Source organism: Salmo trutta, chromosome 4 (assembly GCF_901001165.1).
Source record: "Salmo trutta chromosome 4, fSalTru1.1, whole genome shotgun sequence".
NCBI lineage: Eukaryota > Metazoa > Chordata > Actinopteri > Salmoniformes > Salmonidae > Salmo > Salmo trutta.
The window spans coordinates 1,091,197-1,115,681 of NC_042960.1; the positions used below are offsets into that span (position 1 = coordinate 1,091,197).

The 24,485-nt window shown below is 41.7% G+C and overlaps 1 protein-coding gene across 1 annotated transcript in view; it reads left to right on the top strand.

Annotated features, from left to right (window-relative positions):
- Positions 1-24,485, top strand: part of LOC115190188 (uncharacterized) — a 114,792-nt gene that overhangs the window by 57,761 nt on the left and 32,546 nt on the right. Inside the window, exons 11-15 of the mRNA XM_029748679.1 lie at positions 4,936-5,208; positions 6,200-6,469; positions 10,777-11,046; positions 23,124-23,393; positions 23,640-23,909. Coding sequence (XP_029604539.1) covers positions 4,936-5,208; positions 6,200-6,469; positions 10,777-11,046; positions 23,124-23,393; positions 23,640-23,909 — 1,353 coding nt within the window. The remainder of the gene's footprint in view (positions 1-4,935; positions 5,209-6,199; positions 6,470-10,776; positions 11,047-23,123; positions 23,394-23,639; positions 23,910-24,485) is intronic.

Consider the following 24,485-nt stretch of genomic DNA (forward strand, 5'->3'; position numbering starts at 1 on the left):
TTTTCACTCTGCAGTCCAACTCATCCCAAACCATCTCAATTGGGTTGAGGTCGGGTGATTGTGGAGGCCAGGTCATCTGATGTAGCACTCCATTACCCTCCTAGGTCAAATAGCCCTTACACAGCCTGGAGGTAATGAACTAATGATAAACCAGATTTGGATGGCGTATCACTGCAGAATGCTGTGGTAGCAATGCTGGGTAAGTGGTGTCGTGTCTTTGGGGTACCATTAAACTGAAGACATGTTTATCAATTAACTCCCTGTAATTATTATCACGCGATTAAACTGATTAATCGTTTAATTGTAATTAACTAGGAGATCGGGGCACCAAGGAAATTCAGATTACAAAGTTAGAATTTTCCTAATATAACTTTCCTATATTATAACATATATTATAGTATAGGCCGATTATCTTCTGGTTTAAATGGTGTATTTTACCTCGCGTCCAGTCTCATTCCAAACGTCGTAAATTGTTGTATCTGCACGAACCCAGTCTTTACTAAAATCATCCATACATCAATTGTCTTAAAATCATTTATTTACTACACTAAGTAATTCACATAAAGTATACAAACAATAATTATCATCACAAAGAATTGGTAGAGTAATGTGCCCTAGTGGTCTAAAACAGGCATGGCTGGTCTGTTAGACAATGGGTCATAAACGGTCAGCTGAGGAGGTACACAGAGTTCATTAATATTAACAATTGACAATTGAACGCTCACTCATTCGGGAACAATTGCAATCAATATATATTTACGCTCAGTGTGTCGTCGGGATCCTTGTTGGAGCGTCGTTCTGATGGAGAGTTCTCTCTCTCTCTCTCTCTCTCGGTTAGAATGGATCTTTCAAAGCGACATTCATTAATGTCGTCATAGAATGGATGTTTCGTTGGTCTTCGGGTTCAATGATATAATTTACTTAGCTGCAGACTAATAATTAATATCAAAGACTTGTTCTTATTCTGTCGGTATCAATAGTCTAAAAGTTAACCACGTGGTATAGTTCACTTTCAGTAGAGTACTTGGATGGTCAAACCTATTGGCCAACTCATCAATTGAGTGGAGGCCTGGTCTGGAGAAATGTAAATCAGGGTGGGTTTTATAGGTGACCCTAGAACAGGCTTGTCAAATGACGCCTGGTCCTGTCTGTGTCCCTGGGGGGTGTGCCGATGACTGAGTTAAGCTTGGTACAGAAATACAATTCTATCACATTAACATCAGTACATAGGATCTCAATGTATTACAAATAGCTTTATCCTTATTAATACATTCTATACAACCATGTGGATGCAAGTCTCAAGGCTGAGGCTATTATATAAACCGTTTTATGGTAATATGGCTATATTGTCTCTTCTGAGTATCACAAAATTGTGCCAAGCGGACCAGTTCGTAGCTGGATTCTTCACCAATCTTCCATACCTTTCCAGAACACAAATGTCGCTTGGCTCCCCAATTCTGTGAGTTGGAAGAATTTCCTGTGTCTCTCTATGGGCCATGTGGCAAGAGATTCTCCTGGAATGTTACCACTCCTTCCCACAGGGACTGGGTGGGGGAAGGTAGGTTGGGGGATGGTGCAAGGGGGGAGGGGGTCAACTGTCCTCCCTGTACTCAAAGAGGCCAACGTCATGACAGTGGACACCACATGCATGCTTCATGGTGGGAACCACACATGCGGAGATCATCCGTTCACCTACTCTGCGTCTCACAAAGACACAGCGGTCGGAACCAAAAATCTAAATTTTGGACTCATCAGATTTCCACCGGTCTAATGTCCATTGCTTGTGTTTCTTAGCACAAGCAAGTCTCTTCTTCTTATTGGTGTCCTTTAGTAGTGGTTTCTTTGCAGCAATTCGACCATGAAGGCCTGATTCACGCAGTCTTCTCTGAACAGTTGATGTTGTGATATGTCAGTTACTTGAACTCTGTGAAGCATTTACTTGGACTGCAATCTGAGGTGCAGTTAACTCTAATGAACATATCCTCTGCAGCAGAGGTAACTCTGGGTATTCCTTTCCTGAGGCGGTCCTCATGAGAGCCATTTTCATCATAGTTCTTGATGGTTTTTGCGTCTGCACTTTAAGAAACTTTCTAAGTTATTGACATTTTCCGGATTGACTGACCTTCATGTCTTAAAGTAATGATGGGCTGTCATTTCTTTTTGCTCATTTGAGCTGTTCTTGCCATAATATGGACTTGGTCTTTTACCAAATAGGTCTATCTTCTGTATACCACCCATACCTCACCACACAACTGATTGGCTCAAACACATTAAGAAGGAAAGAAATTTCACAAATTAACTTTTAACAAGGCACACCTGTTAATTGAATTGAATTCATTCCAGGTGACTACCTCATAAAGCTAGTTGAGAGAATGCCAAGAGTGTGCAAAGCTGTCATCTAGGCAAAGAGTGGTTACTTTGAAGAATCTCAAATATAAAATATATTTTGATTTGTTTTACGCTGGTTACTACATGATTCCATATGTGTTATTTCATAGTTTTGATTTCTTCAGTATTATTCTACAATGTAGACAATAGTACAAATATAAAAATTCTTATGAATGAGTAGGTTTTTCCAAACTTTTGACTGGTACTGTGTATATATATATATATATATATATATATATATATATATATATATATATATAAATATTTTACAATGCTCTTTTTGTATCTCAAGCATTGTAATGTGGTTAAGCTTAAAAATTGAAATAAAATGTTTCAAATCTAAAATATAAAATTCAACCAGAGAGGGCCCTTTGTGGGAAAAGGCAACACTTGACCATTGCACATGAATCTTTCCCACGTTGAATGGCTAGGCCCACTAAGCTATGACACCAAACACTACTGCAGACTTTGATATTACCGGCCGCAATTGATATGGTGAAAACACACTGTATGGTGAGGGGAGGCAGAGGCACAGAAACTCACATCAATACCATTGTCAGATAACATTGTGAAACAAATAATTTATTTTCTATATCTAGCAATCATGAGGAAACATGACTGAACGACTCAAAAACTCTCCAATTTATGCTCTCCAAATGGATGTTAGTTCTGACTTTTGTTCGCTATGTATTGGGGGATGCTATTCACGAGGACATATTGTTCCGTCTCACAATGTCACGCCCTGACCTTAGAGAGTCTGTTTTTTTTCTCTATTTGGTTAGGTAAGGGTGTGACTTGGGTGGGCAAATCTATGTTTATATTTCTTTGTTGGCCTAGTATGGTTCCCAATCCGAGGCAGCTGTTTATTGTTGTCTCTGATTGGGGATCATACTTAGGCAGCCCTTTTCCCACCTGAGATTGTGGGATCTTGTTTTTGCATTGTGCTGTCTAGCCCTGCAGAACGTTTCGTTCTGTTTTGTATTTTGTTGGTGTCCATCGAATAAAGAAAGATGTACGCTTACCACGCTGCGCCTTGGTCTCCTCATTCAAACGACGAGCGTAACACACGATTCCCAAGCATGAAATAGCACAGGGGATGTTCAGAATGCTGCGAGGCTATATTGCCCAAAAAAATAAACCATGGGATCAAATGGGGGGCTTTTGCAAAGATGGGGCTCCATCTCTGGCGGGACAGCAGGCAGGTCTCTGATACATTGAGAGCAACTGGCGACAAAAGAGCTGAGTGCAGAACTTCAAGCCATACTGCAGCAGATAACTTCCATTGTAAACTACATAATCAAACCACATCCACTGCGTGCACGCCTGTTCACAAAACTATGTGGAGATATGGCATCAGAGCATGACGATTTCTATTTCACACCAGGGCTTGATGGTTATCGAGGGGACATGCTGGAAAGATTTTTCTAATTCTGTGAGGAACTTTTGGTTTACTTTCATTGTAATGAAATGTGTATCCTTGTAATGTAACAGACATATTTGGGACACTGAACTAACTGAACGCAAGCATGCAGGGGAAATACATAAACATTCTACAGATGAGTGACCAAATCAATGGATTCAGAGGAAAGATTTCTTATTGAAGAGAAATCCGTTGGACTGTGATCCTGGCTCAGTTGACATGTCGGTAAGGGAAATCGAACAGCTGATTGAGCTGTCATGTGACCGAATGCTGCAGACAACGCATTCATGGGTCACTATGGAGGAAATTTGGTTCCTGACTCAAACAGAATACGCTGCCGTCTCCCTCCGAGCATTAAAACTCATGGTATCTGTGTGAAGCTGGATTCAGTGCTCTCGTCTGCATTAAAACCAAATATTCGTCCAGGTTGGATGTTATAGCAGAGATGAGGTGCACACTGTCAACCGCGCCCCCTGACTTTGAGAAGCTCCAACGCGACATGCATCAAGCCACACCCATCTCATTAGTGGTGGTAAGATAAGAGACATCACGTCAGACTCATTTGCAATTGACTGTCATAGCCCACAATTACAAGTATGTGATGGTGAGTTGAGAAGACAATCAGAAATACTGTTAGAATGTTTTGCAATTGACTGCGATAGCCCCAAATAAAAAAGTAAACATTGGCTGTTAATTACATTTTAGTTTTTTATGGTTGGGGTCGCAATCATTTTTTAAAATCAAAATGTGGTCTGCATTACAGTATTTAAAGGATTTGAACTGCCTCTGCTTGCTTTAACTTTATCCAAAGTACAGAGTAAAACACTTATTATTGTGGAGTATTTATAACCCCAAAAACATTTAATTGATATATTTTGTGGCGTGGTGGAAACAATTGAACGGCGGCAAAGTGATGTTGCTAAATGAATATAGAGGAAACACTTAATATTTGTTACATTACAAATACTACTTTTGTTGTGACGTTTGTTTTTAACTTATTTCTTCCCATATCAAAAGGAATTGCAAACCGGCCTTTTCTAATTTTTCATCTACTATTCTACTTTTTCCTCCTGTAATATATTTATGGAGTTAAACTGTAGCCCTGACAATAATGTATTTTTCCTTAGTAATCCCTGCTCCAGACCAGCTGACTGTTAACTCAGTGGACACCACATCAGCTGCTGTTAGCTGGAGCCAGCCACCAGGATTGGATCAAACCCAACATCATTACCAGATCTCCTACCGCTGTCCAGGGACAGAACCACACATCACTGCCACGTCTTCACCCAGCATCACTCTCTCTGACCTGAAACCGTCTACTGAATACTCAGTCACTGTCTGCACTGTGCTGGAAAATGGGGAGCAAAGTCAACTTGTGTTAACAACCCTCACCACAACAAGTAAGGAAGTACTCTAGTAAATTATCAGGTTTGTTGTCTAACTTTGACTAGTTATCAAAATTACTCAAATGTAAATGAACTAATCATAATGGACGTGTCAACATGGGATGTAAAGATACAGTATCTTCCTTGATGAGAAATACATTCACCTCCAACATGTGGCAACCTTGTTAAAGATGATCAAAAAATACTATAAAATATATAATCCAAATACTGAGCTATATTTTATGATCATAAAATTGGAAAATTATATGATTTTATACTATTGTTCAGATTGTTTAACAACTATTCAATTTTTTTAAAGATAAGTGCTAAAATTATCGGCACGCCTGTTTTCAATACTTTGTGCACATTCTCCTTGCGAGGATAACAGCACTTAGCCTTTTTCTATAATGTTTAATGAGATAGAAGAACACATTGTGAGGGATCTTACACCATTCCTCCATGTAGATTTTTTCCAGGTCCTTGACATCATTCATTCTGCGATTATGGACTGCCCTCTTCAATTCAAACGACAGGTTTTCAATGTGGTTCAAGTTCGGATAAAGAGATGGCTATGGCAAAATGTTAATGTTGTGGTCAATTACCATTTAGATTTTGATGTGTGCTTGGGGTCATTGTCTTGCTGGAAGATCCATTTGCAGGGAAGTGTCATCCTCCTAGTAACCAGGCAACCAGTTTTTTTTCAAAAACTCTATTTGGTAGAGTTCAACACTCTGTTTACTTTTTTAAATTAATTTTTTATCTTTATTTAACTAGGTAAGTCAGTTAAGAACAAAAAATGGTTACAAAAACCCCCATCAAACTACTTCCATACTTCTATTAATAAATGTTTTACCGGTACCGGGATACCTTCAGACAATTCTTGTGAAGCTTGTGGTAGTCGTAGAAACAAACAAACAACATGTATGTGCCCAAACTGGTTGGACGCTACAGACAGAAGTTGACTAGTTATCAAAATGGCCCTTAACAATAATGTATTTTCTCTCAGTAATCCCTGCTCCTGACCAGCTGACTGTTGACTCAGTGGACAACACATCAGCTGCTGTTAGCTGGAGCCAGCCACCAGGATTCGACCAAACCCAACATCATTACCAGATCTCCTACCACTGTCCAGGGACAGAACCACACATCACTACCACATCTTCACACAGCATCACTCTCTCTGACCTGCAATGTGGTACTCAGTACTCTGTCTCTGTCTGCACTGTGCTGGAAAATAGAAAGCAAAGTCAACTGGTGTCAACAACCCTCACCACAGGTAAGAAAGTACCCTTCAAATGTAGTTAACTTTGAGTAGTTATCAAAATGACAGAAATAAACTAAACATAATGGATGTGTCAGCATGGGATGTTAATGTGCAGTATTTTACTTGATGAGACTTAAGTACTTAAGAATTATTTTTGGTGTAAACATTTATATAACTTAGACTTGTTATATAGACATCTCAAGACATCAGTCAGGAAGTTGTTATCAATGACTCTAATGTAAGTGAACTAATCATCATGGATGTGCCAGCATGGGATTTTTATTCCTGGTGAGAAATGTATGATGGTGAATTTCCGAGGCCTCAAAATGCAATTTGGTGCTGAAATCAATACACTTTCAAAAAAGGTTGAAGCTAGAGGTATCACTTTTCTTGCATGGGCAGTGCCTCAATCCACCGTATCCACTTATGTCAGCCTTCCGGATCTGCGGTGGAAAGTGGCAGACCTAAGGATGTGTTTTTCACACCAGGAGACATCCCTAAAAGTGATGGTGTTCCTTTATCCAAAAAACAGCGTAAAACACTTGTTATTGTGGAGAGTACAGTTGAAGTCGGATGTTTACATACACTTAGGTTCGAGTCATTAAAACTTGTTTTTTAACCACTTCACAAATTTGTTGTTAACAAACTATTGTTTTGGCAAGTCGGTTTGGACATCTACTTCGTGCATGACAATTTTTCAACAATTGTTTACAGACAGATTATTTCACTTATAATTCACTGTATCATAATTCCAGTGGGTCAGAAGTTTACATACACTGGAAAATTCCAGAAAATGATATCATGGCTTTAGAAGCTTCTGATAGGCTAATTGACTTCATGTGAGTCAATTGTAATTGTACCTGTGGTTGTATTTCAAGGCCTACCTTCAAACTCAGTGCCTCTTTGCTTGACATTAAGGGAAAATCAAAAGAAGTCAGCCAAGACCTCAGAAAAATAATTGTAGACCTCCACAAGTCTGATTTATCCTTGGGAGCAATTTTCAAACGCCTGAAGGTACCACGTTCATCTGTACAAACAATAGTACGCAAGTATAAACACCATGGGACCACGCAGCCGTCATACTGCTCAGGAAGGAGACGCGTTCTGTCTCCTAGAGATGAACGTACTTTGGTGCGAAAAGTGCAAATCAATCCCAGAACAACAGCAAAGGACCTTGTGAAGATGCTGGAGGAAACAGGTACAAAAGTATCTATATCCACAGTAAAACGAGTCCTATATCGACATAACCTGAAAGGACGCTCAGCAAGGAAGAAGCTACTGCTCCAAAACTGCCATAAAAAAGACAGACTACAGTTTGCAACTGCACATGGGCACAAAGATCGTATTTTTTGGAGAAATGTCCTCTGGTCTGATGAAACAAAAATAGAACTGTTTGGCCATAATGACCATCGTTATGTTTGGAGGAAACGGGGACGCTTGCAAGCCGAAGAACACCATCCCAAGCACAGGAGTGGCAGCATCATGTTGTGGGGGTGCTTTGCTGCAGGAGGGACTGGTGCACTTCACAAAATAGATGGCATCATGAGGGAGGAAAATTATGTGGATATACACTGCTCAAAAAAATAAAAGGGAACACTAAAATAACACATCCTAGATCTGAATGAATGAAATAATCTTATTAAATACTTTTTTCTTTACATAGTTGAATGTGCTGACAACAAAATCACACAAAAATAATCAATGGAAATCCAATTTATCAACCCATGGAGGTCTGGATTTGGAGTCACACTCAAAATTAAAGTGGAAAACCACACTACAGGCTGATCCAACTTTGATGTAATGTCCTTAAAACAAGTCAGAATGAGGCTCAGTAGTGTGTGTGGCCTCCACGTGCCTGTATGACCTCCCTACAATGCCTGGGCATGCTCCTGATGAGGTGGCGGATGGTCTCCTGAGGGATCTCCTCCCAGACCTGGACTAAAGCATCCGCCAACTCCTGGACAGTCTGTGGTACAACGTGGTGTTGGTGGATGGAGCGAGACATGATGTCCCAGATGTGCTCAATTAGATTCAGGTCTGGGGAATGGGCGGGCCAGTCCATAGCATCAATGCCTTCCTCTTGCAGGAACTGCTGACACACTCCAGCCACATGAGGTCTAGCATTGTCTTGCATTACGAGGAACCCAGGGCCAACCGCACCAGCATATGGTCTCACAAGGGGTCTGAGGATCTCATCTCGGTACCTAATGGCAGTCAGGCTACCTCTGGCGAGCACGTGGAGGGCTGTGCGGCCCCCCCAAAGAAATGCCACCCCACACCATGACTGACCCACCGCCAAACCAGTCATGCTGGAGGATGTTGCAGGCAGCAGAACGTTCTCCACGGCGTCTCCAGACTCTGTCACATGTGCTCAGTGTGAACCTGCTTTCATCTGTGAAGAGCACAGGGCGCCAGTGGCGAATTTGCCAATCTTGGTGTTCTCTGGCAAATGCCAAACGTCCTGCACGGTGTTGGGCTGTAAGCACAACCCCCACCTGTGGACGTCGGGCCCTCATACCACCCTCATGGAGTCTGTTTCTGACCGTTTGAGCAGACACATGCATATTTGTGGCCTGCTGGAGGTCATTTTGCAGGGCTCTGGCAGTGCTCCTCCTGCTCCTCCTTGCACAAAGGCGGAGGTAGCGGTCCTGCTGCCGGGTTGTTGCCCTCCTACGGCGTCCTCCACGTCTCCTGATGTACTGGCCTGTCTCCTGGTAGCGCCTCCATGCTCTGGACACTACGCTGACAGACACAGCAAACTTTCTTGCCACTGCTCGCATTGATGTGCCATCCTGGATGAGCTGCACTACCTGAGCCACTTGTGTGGGTTGTAGACTCCGTCTCATGCTACCACTAGAGTGAAAGCACCGCCAGCATTCAAAGTGACCAAAACATCAGCCAGGAAGCATAGGAACTGAGAAGTGGTCTGTGGTCACCACCTGCAGAACCACTCCTTTATTGGGGGTGTCTTGCAGTGTTGCTTCCTAAGTGGACAGTTTGATTTCACAGAAGTGTGATTGTCTTGGAGTTACATTGTGTTGTTTAAGTGTTCCCTTTATTTTTTTGAGCAGTGTATATTGAAGCAACATCTCAAGACATCAGTCAGGAAGTTAAAGCTTGGTCGCAAATGGGTCTTCCAAATGGACAATGACCCCAAGCATACTTCCAAAGTTGTGGCAAAATGGCTTAAGGACAACAAAGTCAAGGTATTGGAGTGGCCATCACAAGGCCCTGACCTCAATCCTATCGAAAATTTGTGGGCAGAACTGAAAAAGTGTGTGCGAGCAAGGAGGCCTACAAACCTGATTCAGTTACACCAGCTCTGTCAGGAGAAATAGGCCAAAATTTCCCCAATTTATTGTGGGAAGCTTGTGGAAGGCTACCCGAAACGTTTGACCCAAGTTAAACAATTTAAGGCAATGCTACCAAATACTAATTGAGTGAATGTAAACTTCTGACCCACTGGGAATGTCATGAAAGAAATAAAATCTGAAATAAATCATTCTCTCTACTATTATTCGGACATTTCACATTCTTAAAATAAAGTGGTGATCCTAACTGAGCTAAGAGAGGGAATTTTTACTAGGATTAAATGTCAGGAATTGTGAAAAACTGAGTTTAAATGTATTTGGCTAAGGTGTATGTAAACTTCTGACTTCAACTGTATGCAAGACATACACAATCTGTCACGGCTGTCTGAGAATGGGACCAAAGTGCAGCGTGTGTATCGTTCCACATTTTATTTTCACTGTGAAACTATGCAAGATTCACAAATAAACGAATGAACAAAAATAAACCATGACGAAGAGGTGCAACATACACCAACTCAAAAACAATCTCCCACAAACCCAGGTGGGAAAAACAACTACTTAAGTATGATCTCCAATTAGAGACAACGATGACCAGCTGCCTCTAATTGGAGCTCATCCCAAAAAACAACAACATAGAAAACAAAAACTAGAACATAACAACATAGAAAATCTAAACTAGACAAAACCCCCTGTCACGCCTTGACCTACTCTATCAAAGAAAATAACAGCTTTCTATGGTCAGGATGTGACACAACGAAGACATTGTTTTTTAAAATTAATTTTGTATAATTTTGCTTTCACTTTGAAATGTGGAGTAGGTTGTGCAGATCGGTAGGAATTCTTTTTAATCTAATCCCTTTTTGCCGTGTGACTTCTGTTTTTAGCTTATTTCTTCTCACACAAAAGGAATTGCATTCTTTTCTACTTTGACTACTATTCTACTTTTTGTCCTGTAATATATTTCTGAAGTTAAACTGTAGCACTAACAATAAATGTATTTTCCCTTAGTACTGCCTGCTCCGGATCAGCTGACTGTTGACTCAGTAGACACCACATCAGCTGCTGTTAGCTGGAACCAGCCACCAGGATTGGACCAATCCCAACACCATTACCAGATCTCCTACCGCTGTCCAAGGACAGAATCACACATCACTACCACATCTTCACACAGCATCACTCTATCTGACCTGCAATGTGGCACTCAGTACTCTGTCACTGTCTGCACTGTGCTGGAAAATGAAACGCAAAGTCAACTGGTGTCAACAACCTTCACCACAAGTAAGGCGTTACCCGACTTAAGTATTATCTCTTGTGTCAAATAAATTAAGCTTTGACTTGTTATCAAAATGACTAATGTGAATGAGCTAATCATAATGGAAGTGTCAGCAATTAGGGCTGTCCCCAAATAAAAAAAATCCTGGACGACCACGTCTGTTCTTTCGACCAATCGATTGGTTGAACATTTCAAAAATGAATGTTTTTCCATATTTAGACATATAAATAAGTGTTTTAATCAAATCAAATATGTGACCCGTTTCAGGAAACTAGGTGTATGTCGTGGGTCACTACTTCACAGGAGAGCCGTTTGGACGTAAACTTTTTTTTAAATCAGAATGTGTTTTTTTGGCAAAAATACCTTCTCAAACATGTGAAATTTCATGTGCTTAATAACAAACTTGTATGCCTTCTGTAAATACGAATACGAGCCTAGTTGATTTAGCCAGAGAAAAAGAAGGCAACCTTCCTGCTAACCATGATTGACTTAGATAATGAGTGGGCTGGACATGCCGAGAGATGAGTTTGGATTGGTCTGCCATATAGCACGCTTCTGTCTATTTGAGCTGGTCAGTATGTCTAGGTAATTCTGTCTAACGCAGCTTTAAAAAAAATATTGTGTAGTAAAACTGCATAAACCTAATGCAAAGTTAAAGTGTACTGTTTGCTATCTAACGTTACGTGTATGCTTTCCACTTTCTGGAGGACCGAGTTTTGAAATCAGTGGAATTCGAATATGATTTCTTAATTTTTTTTAATTTCACCTTTATTTAACCAGGTAGGCTAGTTGAGAACAAGCTCTCATTTACAACTGCGACCTGGCCAAGATAAAGCAAAGCAGTGCGACACAAACAACAACAGAGTTACACATGGAATAAATAGACATACAGTCAATAATACAGTAGAAAAAGTCTATATTCAGTGTGTGCAAATGAGGTAAGATAAGGGAGGTAAGGCAATAAATAGGACATAGTGGCAAAGTACTTACAATATAGCAATTAAACACTGGAGTGATAAATGTGCAGAAGATGAACGTGCAAGTAGTGATATTTGGGTGCAAAGGAGCAAAATAAATAAATAAATAACAGTATGGGGATGAGGTAGTTGGATGGGCTATTTACAGATGGGCTATGTACAGGTGAAGTGATCTGTGAGCTGCTCTGACAGCTGGTGCTTAAAGTTAGTGAGGGAGATATGAGTCTCCAGCTTCAGTGATTCTTGCAGTTCATTCCAGTCATTGGCAGCAGAGAACTGGAAGGAAAGGCGGCCAAAGGAGGAATTGGCTTTGGGGGTGACCAGTGAAATATACCTGCTGGAGCGCATGCTACAGGTTGGTGCTGCTATGGTGACCAGTGAGCTGAGATAAGGTGGGGCTTTACCTAGCCAAGACGTGTAGATGACCTGGAGCCAGTGGATTTGGCGACGGATATGAAGCAAGGGCCAGCCAACGAGAGCGTACAGGTCACAGTGGTGGGTAGTATATGGGGCTTTGGTGACAGACCGGATGGCACTGTGATATACTGCATCCAATTTGTTGAGTATTGGAGGCTATTTTGTAAATGACATCGCTGAAGTCAAGGATTGGTAGGATAGTCACTTTTACGAGGGAATGTTTGGCAGCATGAGTGAAGGATGCTTTGTTGCGAAATAGGAAGCCGATTCTAGATTTAATTTTGGATTGGAGATGTTTGATGTGAGTCTGGAAGGAGAGTTTACAGTCTAACCAGACACCTTGGTATTTGGAATTGTCCACATATTCTAAGTCAGAACCGGCATTGAAGCTCGTCTGGAGGTTAGTTAACACAGTGTCCAAAGAAGGGCCAGAAGTATACCGAATGGTGTCGTCTGCGTAGAGGTGGATCAGAGAATCACCAGCAGCAAGGGCGACATCATTGATGTATACAGAGAAGAGAGTCGGCCCAAGAATTTAACCCTGTGGCACCCCCATAGAGACTGCCAGTGGTCCGGACAACAATCCCTCCGATTTGACACACTGAACTCTATCTGAGAAGTAGTTGGTGAACCAGGCGAGGCAGTCATTTGAGAAACCAAGGCTGTTGAGTCTGCCGATAAGAATGTGGGGATTGACAGAGTCGAAAGCCGTGGCCAGGTCGATGAATACGGCTGCACATTATTGTCTCTTATCGATGGCGGTTATGATATCGTTTAGGACCTTGAGTGTGGCTGAGGTGCACCCATGACCAGCCCGGAAACCAGATTGCATAGTGGAGAAGGTATGGTGGGATTCGAAATGGTCGGTGATCTGTTTGTTAACTTGGCTTTCAAAGACCTTAAAAAAGCAGGGTAGGATGGATATAGGTCTGTAGCAGTTTGAGTCTAGAGTGTCTCCCCCTTTGAAGAGGGGGATGACCGCGGCAGCTTTCCAATCTTTGGGGATCTCAGACGATACAAAAGAGAGGTTGAACAGGCTAGTAATAGGGGTTGCAACAATTTCGGCAGAGAATTTTAGCAGGAGAGGCACCAGATTGTCTAACCCGGCTGATTTGAAGGGGTCCAGATTTTGCAGCTCTTTCAGAACATCAGCTACCTGGATTTGGGTGAATGAGAATTGGGGGAGGCTTGGGCAAGTTGCTGTGGGGGGTGCAGGGCTGTTGACCGGGGTAGGGGTAGCAAAGGGGAAAGCATGGCCAGCCGTAGAAAAATGCTTATTGAAATTCTCAATTATCGTGAATTTATCGGTGGTAACAGTGTTTCCTAGCCTCAGTGCAGTGGGCAGCTGGAAGGAGGTGCTCTTATTGTCCATGGACTTTACAGTGTCCCAGAACTTTTTGGAGTTTGTGCTACAGGATGCAAATTTCTGTTTGAAAAAGCTAGCCTTTGCTTTCCTAACTGCCTGTGTATATTGGTTCCTAACTTCCCTGAAAAGTTGCATTCACGGGGGCTATTTGATGCTAATGCAGTACGCCACAAAATGTTTTTGAATGGGGCATTCTTATTTAAGATGGTGAGGAAAGCACTTTTAAAGAATAACCAGGCATCCTCTACTGACGGGATGAGGTCAGTATCCTTCCAGGATACCCGGGCCAGGTTGATTAGAAAGGCCTGCTCGCTGAAGTGTTTTAGGGAGCATTTGACAGTGATGAGGGGTGGTCGTTTGACCGCAGACCCGTTACGGACGCAGGCAATGAGGCAGTGATCGCTGAGATCTTGGTTGAAGACAGCAAAGTTGTATTTGGAGGGCAAGTTGGTTAGGATGATATCTATGAGGGTGCCAGTGTTTACGGATTTGGGGTTGTACCTGGTAGGTTCATTGATCATTTGGGGCATCAAGCTTAGATTGTAGGATGGCCGGGGTGTTAAGCATGTCTCAGTTTAGGTCACCTAAAAGCACAAGCTCTGAAGATAGATGGGGGGCAATAAATTCACATATGGTGTCCAGGGCACAGCTGGGGGCAGAGGGTGGTCTATAGCAAGCGGCAACGGTGAGAGACTTGTTTCTGGAAAGGTAGCTAAGTAGATGGAGAAAACTCCGGATTACATCTTCAAACTAAAGGACAACCATGGCATCCGACAGGAGCCGCATCCGTCCATGATGTATACGGGTAAGATAGTCTAGCTAGCTACATTTTCAGATATTACAGTGTTTTCATTTCAAGTTAAATTGTACTGTTAGCTAGCTAGCTAACGTTAGCTGGCCGGCTCGCTAGCTAACGTTATGTGTATGATCTTATAATTTGTATCTCAGAGGCACTAGTTATAGCCTAATGAAGGGCTATCTAACATTGAACCTGGTTGGTTCATGCAGGGTAGTAACGACATGAGTTGGGATTATGGTTTATTGTTTACCTAGCTAGCTAGCTACATGTCTTATCGAAAGACTCACGTCTGAGTGTGCCAGAGCGCAGAATAACTGATGAATTTACGAACGCTCAACACCCATTGAATATGGCCTGTGCAAGTAAAGGTCTGCAAAAAGCATAATTAAATTGTTGCCAGCAGCACAGTTACAGTCACCAATGCTCTGGATAACATGAAAACAGCCTAACCAGCTCTGCTAGGGCGAGTAAAATGGTCAGTGGAGTGTTCTCTCATTATGTGTCTGGAAGTAGCTAGCAAGCTAGTCAATGTTAGCCAGTTAGCTAGGGTGCTTGACTGCCGTTGTGAGGTCAGAACGTACGGGTCAACCCTTGGTTCTCACGGAATCAGTAGGCTATTAAACAAACACTCAAACAGGCAACAGAATAGGATCTGTCTTATTTCTGTAGATATATATGGATTATTTATAAAGCTAGGCACATTTAACCGTTAAGCTGCTGAATAGAGACGTAATTAAGTTGGGGTTTCCTCTCTCACTTTTCTTCGACAATTAAGGCAAGCACTGTTTTCTCATCTCCTAACTCTGCTGCTGCCTCCACCACATTGTTGTCAACACCAATATGTTGGTTAAGTTTGCTATTATGCACATAGCAACATGGTCTAGGAAAAGGCGCCAATTCAACAACGCACTGGTATGTTTCAGGACAGCGGACAGCGACCGCTATCCAACACGGGAGAAAGTGCATCTGTTCTAAAATAATATTATTTGTATGAGTGTTGCACCATTGTTCCTATGTAATATGACCATATACAATTTCAGTAGTACATATCTTAGAGTGATGGACTGTGACATCCCCACTGCCTCCACAATGGATCAGTCCACTCAGACAGGCGCAAATCAGACAGGTGTCTTGTACATCATGATATTATATTTTTTTTGGGGGGGGGGGGTTGCTACTGATCGACTAAAGAAATCTTGGTCGACCAACAGTCTATCGACCAAACAGACATCACCAGCTACGTTGTTGCTGGTGATGTCTGGTGAGGACCTGCCTTATAACAGGCCTACAAGCCCTCAGTCCAGACTCTCTCAGCCTATTGCAGGGACAGTCTGAGCACTGATGGAGGGATTGTGCGTTCCTGGTGTAACTCGGTCAGTTGTTGTTGCCATCCTGTACCTGTCCCGCAGGTGTGACGTTCGGATGTACCGATCCTGTGCAGGTGTTGTTACACGTGGTCTGCCACTGCGAGGACAATCAGCTCTCCGTCCTGTCTCCCTGTAGCGCTGTCTTACAGTACGGACATAGCAATTTATTGCCCTGGCCACATCTGCAGTCCTCATACCTCCTTGCAGCATGCCTAAGGCACATTCACGCAGATGAGCAGGGACCCTGGGCATCTTTCTTTTGGTGTTTTTCAGAGTCAGTAGAAAGGCCTCTTTAGTGTCCTAAGTTTTCATAACTGTGACCTTAATTGCCTACCTTCTGTAAGCTGTTAGTGTCTGTAACGGCTGTCGTGAGAGAGAGTAGAGAGTAGACCAAGGTGCAGCGGAGTTAGTGTTCATCATTGCATTTAATAATAGAAAGAACACTATACAAAACAAAACAAGAAAACCGACAGCCAAACAGTCCTGTCAGGTGCAAACACTAAACAGAAACAATTACCCACAAAACCCAAAGGAAAAACATGCTCCTTATGTGTGACTCCCAATCAGCAACAACACTCTACAGCTGTGCCTGATTGGAAGCCACACGGCCAAAATCAATGAAACAAACCAACATAGAAAAATGCACATAGAACGCCCACCCAATGTAACACCCTGGCCTAACCAAAATAAAGAACAAAAACCCCTCTCTATGGCCAGGGCGTTACAGTGTCTTAACGACCGCTCCACAGGTGCATGTTCATTCATTGTTTATGGTTAATTGAACAAGAATGGGAAACAGTGTTTAAACCCTTTACAATGAAGATCTGTGAAGTTATCTTTGAAAGACAGGGTCCTGAAAAAGGGACGTTTATTTTTTTGCTGAGTTTATACAGTGAGGTCCGAAAGTATTTGGACATTGAAAATGTGTTGTTGTTGCTTTGGCTCTGGATTTGAAATGTGTATTTGTGGGATACTTTCCTAAAACAATACATGTCCACTTCATGGAGTCCACAGTATGAAATTCATATTTAAATATATATACAGTGCATTCGGAAAGTATTCAGACCCCTTGACCTTTTCCACAATTTGTAACGTTACAGCCTTATTCTAAAATGGATACAATTGTTGTTCCCCCTCATCAATCTACAAACAATACCACATAAAGAGAAAGCGAAAACAGGTTTTTAGAAATGTTTGCTAATTTTTCTTCAAATAAAAACCAGAACCTTATTTGAATAAGTATTCATACCCTTTGCTATGAAACACGAAATTGAGCTCAGGTGCATCCTGTTTTCACTGATCATCCTTAAGATGTTTCTACAACTTGATTGGAGTCCACCTGTGATACATTCAATTGATTGGACATGATTTGGAAAGGCACACACCTGTCTAAACCTGACCAATACCATCCCTACGGTGAAGCATGCTGGTGGCAGCATTGTGCTGTGGGGATTTTTTTAAGCGGCAGGGACTGGGAGACTAGTCATGATCGAGGGAAAGCTGAACGGAGCAAAGTGCAGAGAGTTCCTTGATGAAAACCTTCTCCAGAGTGCTCAGAACCTCAGACTGGGGCGAACGTTCACCTTCCAACAGGACAATGACTCTAAGCACACAGCCAAGACAAGAGGAATAGCTTCGGGACAAATCTCTGAATGTCCTTCCTTCAGTGGACAAGCCAGAGCCAGGACTTGAACCCAATCGATTATAGCTGAAAATATCTGTGCAGCGACGCTCCCCATCCAACCTGACAGAGCTTGAGAGGATCTGCGGAGAAGAGTGAGAGAAACTCCCCAAATACAGGTGTGCCAAGCTTCCAGCGTCATAACCAAGAAGACTCGAGGCTCTAATCACTGCCAAAGTAGCATCAACACAGTACTGAGTAAAGGGTCTGAATACTTATGTAAAAATTCCAAAAACCTGTTTTTGCTTTGTCATTATGGGGTATTGTGTGTAGATTGATGACGAAGAAAATACATTTTTTAGAATAACGCTATAATGTCACAAAATGTATAAAAAGTGAAGTGGTCTGAATACTTTCCAAATGCACTGTATGTATATAATTTATGTATATAAAATAAAATACATTTTTATTGGTCACATACACGTGTTTAGCAGATGTTATGGCGGGTGTAGCGAAATGCTTGTGTTTCTAGCTCTGACAGTACCATGTATATACAGTGTCTTGCGAAAGTATTCACCCCCCTTGGCATTTTTTCCTATTTGTTGCCTTACAACCTGGAAGTAAAATTGATTTTTGGGGGGTTTGTATCATTTGATTTACACAATATGCCTACCACTTTGAAGATGCTAAATATTTTTTTAGGTTGAAACAAACAAGAAATAAGACAAGAAAAACAGAACTTGAGCGTGCATAACTGTTCACCCCCCCAAAGTCAATACTTTGTAGAGCCACCTTTTGCAGCAATTACAGATGCAAGTCTCTTGGGGTATGTCTCTATAAGCTTGGTACATCTAGCCACTGGGATGTTTGCCCATTCTTCAAGGCAAAATCTGCTCCAGCCCCTTCAAGTTGGATGGGTTCCGCTGGTGAACAGCAATTTGTAAGTCATCCCACAGATTCTCAATTGGATTGAGGTCTGGGTTTTGACTAGGCCATTCCAAGACATTTAAATGTTTCCAAGAGACTTGCAGCTGGTCTTAAACCACTCAAGTGTTGCTTTAGCAGTATGCTTATGGTCATTGTCCTGCTGGAAGGTGAACCTCTGTCCCAGTCTCAAATCTCTGGAAGACTGAAACTGTTTTCCCTCAAGAATTTTCCTGTATTTAGTGCCATCCATCATTCCTTACATTTTGACCAGTTTCCCAGTCCCTGCTGATGAAAAACATCCCCACAGCATGATGCTACCACCACCATGCTTCACTGTGGGGATGATGTTCTCGGGGTGATGAGAGGTGTTGGGTTTGTGCCAGACATAGCGTTTTCCTTGATGGCCAAAAAGCTACATTTTAGTCTCATCTGACGAGAGTACCTTCTTCCGTGTGTTTGGTGAGTCTCCCACATGCCTTTTGGCGAACACCAAATGTGTTTACATATTTTGTTCTTTAAGCAATGGCTTTTTTCTAGCCACTCTTCCGTAAAGCCCAGCTCTGTGGAGTGTACGGCTTAAAGTGGTCATATCAGTTGTGTGGTCCTTGCCTGGTCAGTGAGTTTTGGTGGGCGGCCCTCTCTTGGCAGGTTTGTTGTGGTGCAATATTCTTTCCATTTTTTAATAATGGTTTTAATGGTGGTCCGTGGGATGTTCAAAGTTTCGGATATTTTTTTATAACCCAACCCTGATCTGTACTTCTCCACAACTTTGTCCCTGACCTGTTTGGAGTGCTCCTTGGTCTTCATGGTGCCGCTTGCTTGGTGGTGCCCCTTGCTTAGTGATTTTGCAGACTCTGGGGCCTTTCGGAACAGGTGTGTATATATACTGAGATCATGTGACAGATCATGTGACACTTAGATTGCACACAGGTGGACTTTATTTAACTAATTATGTGACTTCTGAAGGTAATTGGTCGCACCAGATCCTTTTTAGGGGCTTCATAGCATATGCATGCACGCACCACTTTTCAATTTTTTATTTGTTTGAATTTTTTGAAACAAGTCATTTTTTAAATTTCACTTCACCAATTTGGACTATTTTGTGTATGTCCATTACATGAAATCCAAATAAAAATCCTTTTAAAATTACAGGTTGTAATGCAACAAAATAGGAATGCCGCCAAAGGGGATGAATACTTTTGCAAAGTACAGTACCTATCATTCCAGGGTTTTTCTTTATTTTTACTATTTTCTACATTGTAGAATAATAGTTAAGACATCAAAAGTATGAAATAGCACATATGGAGTCATGTGGTAACCAAAAAAGTGTTAAACAAATCAAAATATATTTTATTTTTGAGATTCTTCAAAGTAACCACTATTTGCCTAGATGACAGCTTTGCACACTCTTGGCATTCTCTCAGCCAGATTAATGAGGTAGTCATCTGGAATGCATTTAAATTAAAAGGTGTGCCTTGGTAAAAGTTAATTTGTGGAATTTCTTTCCTTCCTAATGCACTTGAGCCAATCAGTTGTGTTGTGACAAGGTAGAGGTGGTATACAGAAGATAGCCCTATTTGGTAAAAGACCAAGTCCATATTATGTCAAGAACAGCTCAAATGAGCAAAGAGAAATGACAGCCCATGATTACTTTAAGACATGAAGGTCAGTCAATCCGGAAATTGTCAAGAACTTAGAAAGTTTCTTCAAGTGCAAGCGCTATGATGAAACTGGCTCTCATGAGAACCATCACAGGAACGGAAGACCCAGAGTTACCTGCAAAGGATAAGTTCATTAGAGTTACCTGCACGTCAGATTGCAGCCCAAATAAATGCTTCATAGAGTTTAAGTAACAGACACATCTCAATATCAACTGTTCAGAGGAGACTGCGTGAAGTAGGACTTCAGGGTCAAATTGCTGCAAAGAAACCACTAATAAAGGACACTAATAATAAGAAGAGACTTGCTTGGGCCAAGAAACATGAGCAATGGACATTACACCTGTGGAAATCTATCCTTTGGTCTGATGAGTCCAAATTTGCAATTTTTGGTTCCAACCGCCGTGTCTTTGTGAAACGCCGAGTAGGTGAACGGATGATCTCCGCATGTGTGGTTCCCACCGTGAAGCATGGAAGAGGAGGTCTGATGGTGTGGGGGTGCGTTGTTGATGACACTGTCAGTGATTTATTTAGAATTCAAGGCACACTTAACCAGCATGCCTACCACAGCATTCTGCAGTGATTATTCCATCCCATCTGTTTTTGCTTAGTGGGACAATCATTTGGTTTTCAACAGGACAATGACCCAACCCACCTCCAGGCTGTGTAAAGCTATTTGACCAAGAAGAATGATGGAGTGCTACATTCGATGACCTGGCCTCCACAATCACCCGACCTCAACCCAATTGAGGTGGATTGGGATGAGTTAGACCGCAAAGTGAAGGAAAAGCAGCATATGTGGTAACTCCTTCAACACTGTTGGAAAAGCGTTCCTCATGAAGCTGGTTGAGAGAATGTTAAGAGTGTAAGAAGCTGCCATCAAGGCAAAGTGTGGCAACTTTGAAGAATCAGAAATATAAAATCTATTTTGATTTGTTAAAAACTTTTTGGGTTCATACATGATTCCATATGTGTTATTTCATAGTTTTGATGTCTTCACTATTATTCTACAATGTATAAAATAGTAGAAATAAAGAAAAACCCTTGAATGAGTAGGTGTGTCCAAACCTTTGACTGGTACTGTATATACATATATACAATGCATTCGGAAAGTATTTAGACCCCTTGACTTTTTCCTTATTCTAAAATAGATTAAATGTAAAAAAAAAAAATCTCATCAATCTACACACAATACTCCGTAATGACAAAGCAAAAACAGGTTTTTAGACATTTTTGCAAATGTAAAATGACAACAATTGATATCAGATTTACATAAGTATTCAGGCTCTTTAATCAGTACTTTGTTAAGCACCTTTGGCAGTGATTACAGCCTCTATTCTCCTTGGGTTTGACACTACAAGCTTGGCGCACCTGTATTTGTGGAGTTTCTCCCATTGTTCTCTGCAGATCCTCTCAAGCACTGACAGGTTGGATTGGGAGTGTCCCTGCACAGCGATTTTCAGGTCTCTCCAGAGATGCTCAAGTCCAGGCTTTCCACTGAAGGAAATTCAGAGACTTGTCCCGAAGCCACTCCTACGTTGTCTTGGCTGTGTCTTTAGTGTCATTGTCCTGTTGGAAGGTGAACGTTCACCCCAGTCTGAGGTCCTGAGCACTCTGGAGAAGTTTTTCATCAAGGATCTCTCTGTAGAGTACTTCGCTTCATTCATCTTTCCCTTGATCCTGACTAGTCTGGCAGTCTCTGCCGCTGAAAAACATCTCCACAGCATGATGCAGCCACCACCATGCTTCACCGTTGGGATGGTGCCAGGTTTCCTCCAGACGTGACACTTGGCATTCAGACCAAAGAGTTCAATCTTGGTTTCATCAGACCAGAGAATCTTGTTTCTCATGGTCTGAGAGTCCTTCAGGCAAACTCCAAGTGGGCTGTCATGTGCCTTTTACTGAGGAGTGGCTTCTGTCTTGCCACTCTACCAAGAATACCTGATTATTGGAGTGCTGTAGAGATAGTTGTCTTGGAAGCTTCTATCATCTTCACAGAGGAACTCCGGAGCTCTGTTAGAGTGACCATCTGGTTCTTGGTCACCTTCCAGACCAAGGCCCTTCTCCCCCGATTGCTCAATTTGGCCGGGCGGCCAGCTCTAGGAAGAGTCTTGGTGGTTCCAAACTTCTTGCATTTAAGCTGGAGACACTGTGTTCTTGGGGACCTTCAATGCTGCAGAATTTTTTGTTACACTTCCACAGATCTGTGCTTCGACACAATCCTGCCTTGGACCTCTATGGACAATTCCTTCAACCTCATGGCTTGGTTTTTGCTCTGACATGCACTGTCAAATGTGGGACCTTATAAAGACAGGTGTGTGCCTTTCCAAATCATGTCCAATCAATTGAATTTATCACAGGTGGACTCCAATCAAGTTGTAGAAACATCTCAAGGATGATCAATGAAAACTGAATGTACCAGAGTTCAATTTCGAGTGACATAGCAAAGGGTCTGAATAACTTATTTATGTTTGTTTTTTTATTTTACCTTTGCAAGAATTTGAGATAGATTTTAAAGAAATACATCTCTGTCATTGAGCAATCTCATGCCATAATTAGATAGTGTAAAAGCACACCAATGTCTTTCATAGATTCTTTAAACAATAAAATCTCATTTACCAACATTTCTAAAAATAGATATATAGCATGTTGGAATTAAACAATTTTTTGATGGTCACAGTATTCCTTTCATTTTTGCTCTTTTTTTGCGTGGAAGCAACAATTTAGCTGAGGTGCAGCGCCGACGCTTAATGAATATAGCAGAAACTTGTAATTTTTGTTGCTTAGAAATCTAACCTCTGTTTTGCGACTTCTGGTTTAGATTATTTCTTCCCATATCAAAAGGGATTGCAAGCATTTTTTTTGTACTTTCGACTGTTATTCAACTTTTTCTCCTGATAAATATTTCTGGATTAAAACTGTAGTACTGACAATAATGTGTTTCCAATAGTTATCCCTGCTCCAGACCAGCTTACTGTTAACTCAGTGGACACCACATCAGCTGCTGTCAGCTGGAACCAGCCACCAGGATTGGACCAAACCCAACATCATTACCAGATCTCCTACCACTGTGCAGGGACAGAACCACACATCACTACCACATCTTCACCCAGCATCACTCTCTCTGACCTGCAAGGTGGTACTCAGTACTCTGTCACTGTCTGCACTGTGCTGGAAAATGGGGAGCAAAGTCAACAGGTGTCAACAACCCTCACCACAAGTAAGGATTTACCCTACATAAGTATTATCTCTGATGTTTGACTATGAACTAATCCTGAACTAATCTATGAACTAATCCTAATGGATGTTTCAGCGTTATATGTAAAGGTACTGTATCTTCCCTGATGAGAAATATATCATGGTGAATTGCATGGCCGCCTTTTCTATTTTTCAACTACTATTCTATTTTTCTCCTATAATATATTAATATAACTGTAGTCCTGATAATAATATATATTTCCCCTAGTACTTCCTGGTCTAGACCAGCTGACAGTTGACTCAGTGGACACCACATCAGCTGCTGTTAGCTGGAACCAGCCACCAGGATTGTACCAAACGCAACATCATTACCAGATCTCCTACCACTGTCCAGGGACAGAACCACACATCACTACCACATCTTCACCCAGCATCACTCTCTCTGACCTGCAACGTGGTACTCAGTACTCTGTCACTGTCTGCACTGTGCTGGAAAATGGGGAGCAAAGTGAACTTGTGTCATCAACCTTCACCACAAGTAAGGGATTACCCTACATAAGTATTATCTCTGATGTTTGACTATGAACTAATCCTAATGGATGTGTCAGCATGGGATGTAAAGGTACAGTATCTTCCCTGATGATAAATATATCATAGTGAATTCCCCAGATCTCATCATGCAGTTTGGTGCTGAAATAATTTTCAGCACCAAATGTGATATTTTATATCTGCGTGCATGTTTACCTTAATTTCTGTGAGTCATTATGTCAAGGAGCGGATCTGTCTGTGTTTGCTTTAACTTCATCCAAAATACAGTGTAAAACACGTGTTATTGTGAAGAGGATTGGAAGAGTTTAGAAATGATTGTGTATGGTTACCTTGATGTGTGTATAAAATATTACCAGTCTCAGATTTTTTATGAATAAATGTTAGATGTGTATGAAAATGTCTTGGCTGTGTCTTTAGGGTCATTGTTCTGTTGGAAGGTGAACGTTCACCCCAGTCGAAGGTCCTGAGCACTCTGGAGAAGGTTTTCATCAAGGATCTCTCTGTACTTTGCTTCGTTCATCTTTCCCTTGATCTTGACTAGTCTGGCAGTCTCTGCCGCTGAAAA